At 44.5% G+C, this 6,494-nt stretch overlaps 1 protein-coding gene across 4 annotated transcripts in view; it reads right to left on the bottom strand.

Moving 5' to 3' along the window:
- Window positions 1–6,494, bottom strand: part of NADK2 (NAD kinase 2, mitochondrial) — a 53,063-nt gene that overhangs the window by 24,657 nt on the left and 21,912 nt on the right. For all 4 annotated transcript variants that reach the window (XR_002097459.1, XM_019517962.1, XM_019517963.1 and 1 more), the window contains exon 4: window positions 3,963–4,099. Coding sequence is in view for 3 of the 4 variants with exons in the window: in XM_019517962.1 (XP_019373507.1) it covers window positions 3,963–4,099 (137 nt within the window). In the remaining variant the exon portion in view is untranslated. The remainder of the gene's footprint in view (window positions 1–3,962; window positions 4,100–6,494) is intronic.

Genomic DNA, 6,494 nt, shown 5'->3' with positions numbered 1-6,494 from the left:
GGTAGGGGAAGCTCTGATTTTCTATGATAAAAACCTAAAATCAAATGCCAAAATTTATAGGCATTTAGTATTTTATTATAGTGACCAATGCACTGGTAAGCTTCCAAACTGTTTAAAATTGTAAATGTATCAAGGAAACAAATGTTCAACTGAGCATGCACGCGTGCGCATACATGCGCATGCACCCCAAATTTTGGGGTTCTAAATCAGAGAATTTGCATTTTTTGTTGATCAGGGAAAACAAAAATCCCGGTAATGATTATGAGAGCACGTTGCGAGAAGTTCTAGACAGTATGAGTAAACAACGAAAGTTTCTTCCTAGGCCTGTGCAAGTCGGCAGCAATCTGATCCCGCTTCAGATGGCAGCGATCTGGTCCGGAGCTCCAGACCAGGTTTCCACCTCGATCTGGCTGAAGCGGCTCCGAAGCCGCCTCAGAGATCCGGCCATAGGGTATAATGGGGAATTCAATGAAATATTTATAACTTTGTTGTTTTTTGTCCGATTTGGATGGAACTTGCAGGGGTGGTAGCCTCCGCTGAGAGCATGAAGCCTGTCACGTTCCAAGAAGATCAGTGCAGGAGTTTGGGAGGCAAACTGTACCCCAAGTTCTTGAAAGCAAAACTCCTGTCATGTCTACATGCTACACCACAGGGGGGTCAAAACTGCAGGGGTGGTAGCTCTTGCTGAGGCCACAAAGCCTGCCAAGTTTCAAGAAGATCTACCATCCTTGCAGCTGTCACCCCGCTGTGCCTTAAACACTTGCCGTGTCACCCATGGCACAAGTTTTGTTTGTCCACAGCTTGAGAGGCAATTCCCCCCAAACTCCTGCACTGATCTTCTTGAAACTTGGCAGGCTTTGTGGCCTCAGCAAGAGCTACCAGCCCTGCAGTTTTCACCCCCATGTTGTAACACATAGACGTGACAGTTTCTTTCAGGAATTGGGGTCCAGTTCCCCCAAAACCCCTACACTGATCTTCCTGAAACTTGGCAGGCTTCATGCTCTCTGCAGGGTCTACTACCCCTGAAAATTTCATCCCATTCAGACAAAAAAAAACAAAGTTATAGATATTTTATTTTTCCCTATTATACCCTATGGCCAGATGTCCAAGGCGGCTCCACAGCACTTCAGAAGCTCTGAACCATTTCGGGAAGCCTAACGAGGCCAGCATTTCAACCTGGACATGCTGCTTCGGACCCCAGAGCATCCACAGCCTCACATGGCTAATCCCTACTGGTTGGAAAGTGGCTTTATGCCCTGGAGCATAGGCAAGTAGGGCTGGATTGGATCTCACAAATTCATCTAGTCCAGCCCACTGCTCAAGACAGGCACATCCCTAACTAAAGTGTCCTAGCCAAACGTCAGTCTAATGTGGTCTCAAAAGTTTCCAGGGATGTAACTTCTTTAGGCAGCCTATTTCAATGCTTAAACTCACTCATGGCCAGAAAGCTATTCCTAATCTAGAACCTACGTTTCTTCTGCTGCAGTTTGAAGCCATTGCTCTTAGTCCTGTCCCCTACAGCTACAGAGTAAAGCCCTTCTGCTTCCTCTTAATAAACTCCTCTCAAATCCCCCTCCCCTGCCCCATCTTTTTTTTTGCCAAACTAAATAATGCTAGTTCTTTCAGCCTTTCTGCATAAATCATGCTTCTCATGCCTTTAATTATTTTTGTTGCTCTCCAAAGGAATATTTCCAATCTGTCCATATCCTTCTTGAAATGTGAAGCCCAAGACTGTACACAGTAGTCCACGTAAGGTTTCCCCAACGCCAAACAGAGCAGAAGAATTACTTCTGCTGGTCCCCTGGCAGCCGACTGTGCTGATGGGGGAGAGGGGGCATGCACCCATCCTCCCACAGTGGATCTCGCTCACCAGAAGGCAGCCACGCCACTTCCAGAAGTCCCACAGCCGCTTCCAGAAGCGGTGCGGCCGCTTCTGCTGGCAGCCCCACTCCCCAGCTGGTGTTCACGGGGGAGCGGGCCACTGCCTGCCCCCCCGCCTATCACCTAGACAGGGAGCATGGTTTGACAGGCGGTGCACGCACACCCCTGTGCACTCACTATGTGTCTCCATTGATTTAACCTGCAATTTGTTAGGCATGCACACAATCCCATTGTCCAAATCATAGAAAATTAGGATTAGAAGGGATCTTAGCAGGTCATCTAGTCCAACCCCCTGCTCAAAGCAGGGTCATCCCCAATTTATAATCCCAACCAAGACTTTGTCTAGCCAGATCTTAAAAGCCTCCAAGGATGGAGATTCCACAACCTGTCTAAGTAATTATTACTGAAGATGTTAAATACTACTAAAACCCAAGATAGACCCCTGGGGAATCGCACTATCTGGTTGAGAGGAGGAATCAAGTCATTGACAACTGCTAACTGAACATGCTAATCCAAACAATTTTTTTTTCCACGTAATCTGCATTTCTTTAGCTTATTAATGAGGATGTCATGTGAGACAGTGTCCAAAGCCTTGTTAAAAGCATGAAGGCATTAATTTCATTTCCAAAGTTTTGGAAGTATCTTTACTATTAATTAAGCCCACTATGTCTCATTCTTTTCCTGCACCTCCCTCCTGTTTCTTGAACCCCTTCCAACTGTTCCATATCACTTTTCAGATGAGGTAACCAAAACTGATTACAATGCCACAAATAAGGGTGTAATACTGTAAAGTCTTCAGAAGGTTCTCTTTACCTCATTTTATTCCTTACACGATTTAATTTACTGCTTTTTGATTATTTCTATTCTGCCCCTGTACACTGTCCAGTAATGTTCTACCCAGCCATGCAAAGACGGAAGAATCCACTGCTGTAAAGTCTGATTTCCTGGGGGCAGAGCAGTAAGAAACCCTCCAAGTGAGTTCCAAACTCTCCTGTGGGGCTATTTTCTTGGTATTATAGCACATCCCAGGTGCCACCAGGTTGACAGTGGATCACAGTACCAACTCTGCTGCTGAATTAACATTAACATAACATTGTCACATGAGGTTGGTCAAAAACCTAAAACTATCAGGAATTGCACAGATCTGGGCCGATTCTGTAGGAGTACCCGACTCTTCAAAGCCTCCACATCTAAAGTTCTCACTCTGTTCACATCTTTGGTTCTCCTTCGGATGCTGGTGATAAGTGTATAATAGCAATGGCCTGTTCAACAGTAAAGATCATTTCCAGTTCCATTTTGTGAGACACTTTTGGCACCAAAAATGGTTCCTCCCATACACCAAGTTATTTAAAATCATACCTGTTTTATAAAACTGACAAATTCTTTTCAAAACGTGAATTAGACCAGGTACAATTAGTTTAAACATTTCATTTGAAAAAATGCTTGCAGAACATTTGTTGTACCTAAAGGGGAGTGTCTAGCTTTGAGACACTTTACATAAAATCTTACGGCCTCTTCATATCCATCCATCCATCAGCTTAAGGTGTTGATCAATCTCTTCCCCGTTTCCCCTGAAATTCCAACATTCTTGCAGTTTAAACAGCAAGGTAAAAACACAGACTTCCAAGTCTGTTAAATTTTTCAGAATTTTAATGACTCTGTATGAGCTAGCATACTGTTAGCTAACCACAGACTATACAAATATTGGGAATTTAAGACAGTCTCTTTGTCTTTTTGAGTTGTAACTGCCAAAAAATGGTTAAGCTAACTTTCAGGGGGCAAAAGACCACCCCAGGACATTCCTGAGCCTGCTACATCAGGTATAAACCTAACCAACTGAGGACAGGTTCCCTTCTAAAGAGCTTACAAGTCCAGGTCCTAACCAAAAGGACCATATCTCTGGGAGAATTTAAGTCAGCCTGCTAAGAACTGGAGAAGACTGCATGCACTATTACCTTGGATAATCCTGCAAGATCACATTAGTTATACCTGTATCAAAACACTGCACAACCAACTGGCCATTCTGATTTATCAGATGCCAAGTTTTGTTGTTTACATTCACGATGTCATCTTCAACTTACTTTGATCCTGGAATCTGCCATTAATGTGGGCCCAGCTGTGCTGCTCCTGGCTTAACTGTTGTTCATGCAGATCTACAGGGGTAGGATTAATACCAGTTCCTTCAAGATACAATCGGATTCTCTGCCGCCACTGCCACCTTAAAAGTATAACAACAATAATAATAAATAAATAAATAAATAAATCAAATAGAGAGGTGGGTTATAGCATGAGCAGTTGACTCTTTCATTGGGTGGTGGCTTAGCTTCACCAGATTGTGTAGACACAAGAGAGTTCCTTAATAAGTCACTCTCAAAGCTTCAAAACAGACTTGCAAAGACATCCTAATTCAATTTCTACCATCTCACCCATTACTTCAAACTACTTAAATTAATTCTACCTAGTTGTTTGCATTATTAGCTGCCGATTTAAAAAAGTGTTTTGACCTTTTTAGGAGATCGTCTATTGCCAGGCTATCCAATTTCCACACTCTTAGGGGCCACACACACCAGGGGTTGCACCAAGCGAGTCACGAGCCACCAGGCCATGCAGATGTTCCTTCCTACTGCTATATGGGCAATGTGGCATCCCCACTGGTGCAAGGCACAGACATGAATTATCTTCATTCCTGCTACAACATGTGAGTCCCAGTGCAGTGCTGCCATAGACAAGCACAATCTCCCCCCCCAAATATATGGCCAGCTCCCCATGTTGCGCTGCACTGCTCTACCTTCTAGGGCAGAGGTAGGAAGTGGCCACAAAAAGAGGAAAAAAGGACCTACAGAGATTGCAGCCAAGCAATAGGGGGAAAATGGCAGCCAGGTGAGAACTCCAGGCTGCAATTTAACTCCTTGCAGCCCAGATAGACAGATCTACTCTATTGTAAACCTTAATCATTGCAAGCAAGGATATTTATTCTTCCACACACATGACCCTAACCAGCCTTAAATTCTTTGGGGTTTGGAAAAAAACAGAAGGATTCAGAATTTGTGACAAAAAGGGAAAATTGGTAGCTTTGTACCATCATCATATTTGCAATTTTTGGGAGCTCAGAGGGAGTATTTCATCCATCTCTCCCCCCTGCCCCCATCCACCTCCATGAGACCCACTCCATGCTCTGGGAACTCTTATAGCATTTATGTGGAACACATTCACTGGTATTCATGTCCTTTTCCAAGTTGTTGAGACTTCCCCCTCCTCCAGTTTTTTCCAGAACAGAAGAATCCCTGCCCCTCCCCTCCTGTTTAAAAAGTATATACCAACTGGAAACAGCACCAGAAATTTCCTCTCAATTTCCACTCAGAAGGACTCGATCTATGAAGCAGTCACAATCACATGCCTTAAATACAGTCCCAGGTATCATTTAAAGTTGTCTGACATTTTCAATTATATAACCCTGCTTAGTCACTGGTAACATTTTGCCAGACTGTTTAGGGCAAATTTTTCCATGCCTCAGGCTTACTATTATTATGGAAGATTTCACCCAAAATGTTTCTGCCATTTCTGTGAGTTAAGCTAGGAGAAAAAAATACCTGTAAGCTTCTCAAGGAAAACCTCTAGACCAGGGGTGTCAAACAGTGCCTGCAGGCAAGATTTCACCCACTGAGTCCCTCTATCCAGCCACTGGGCTACCCAAGGGTGCCAGAAATCTGGCCACTTGGCCCCACTGAGCACTGCCATCAGAACTGAACTTGGCCTGCTGCTGCTGGACTCTGCACTGTTCCCACTCCTGTCATCACTGGATCCTGCCAGACCCCACTCAGCTACCACCATGGGGTGCCACTCGCCATTGCAGCAGCCCTCATGCCCTGGGTTGCATCTGTCTCACAAGGAATCCGACAGTCTGGAGCTGGCTGGAGGCCCCAAATGAATGTGACACCCCTGCTCTACACCATGTTCTACAGCTGAAATTTGAAAAAGTGTTCTATATCAGGGATATGCCTCCTGGTATTGCTGTAAAAATTCACTTAAAACTGGCCAATGTATGAGTCTTTAAAAATTATAGATGCAAACTAGATTTTTAGCTAAAACTTCCAAGGATTCTAACCTCAGTGAGCATGCTGAAACCTCGGTTCCTAGAACTGACACTACTGCACCCATACCATTCCCACAGACTGAGGATAACCAAAGCTCTGAATTTCCCTGCAATGGTTGTTCTGCACCCTCAGAGTCAGAAGCTCACCTCTTTTGTGTCCCTTAATTAACTACTTAAACAGTGTGGCAAAGGAAAAAAAAGAAAATCATCCAATTCCAGTGCGGAGGGAAGAAAGCCGAACCAGAAGAGGGACAGAGTAAATTGGGACAAGGGGTAGTGAGCCTTGACCTGCAAGAGAGGAAAGGAACAGAAACTAAGAGTGGGAACCAGGGGGTGCTGGAAGGAGACAGCTAGCACTAACTGTAAGAGGCTTCCTGAGAAAGTGCTGTTGCAGAAGAGGAAGAAACTGGGAAGTTGTGCCAGTATTGTTTTGTTTCCTCTCTCTTGAGCTATAATGCTATTGCTCAAGTCAGGGGTTTTCAAACTTTTTTAATAAGTGTAACCCCCGGGGGGGGGGGGG

This window comes from Gavialis gangeticus, unplaced genomic scaffold, assembly GCF_001723915.1.
Source record: "Gavialis gangeticus isolate Ggan-Ray unplaced genomic scaffold, GavGan_comp1, whole genome shotgun sequence".
In the NCBI taxonomy this organism is placed as follows: Eukaryota; Metazoa; Chordata; order Crocodylia; family Gavialidae; genus Gavialis; species Gavialis gangeticus.
Note: the sequence above shows the minus strand (reverse complement) of the source record. Positions and strands in the feature narration are given on the sequence as shown.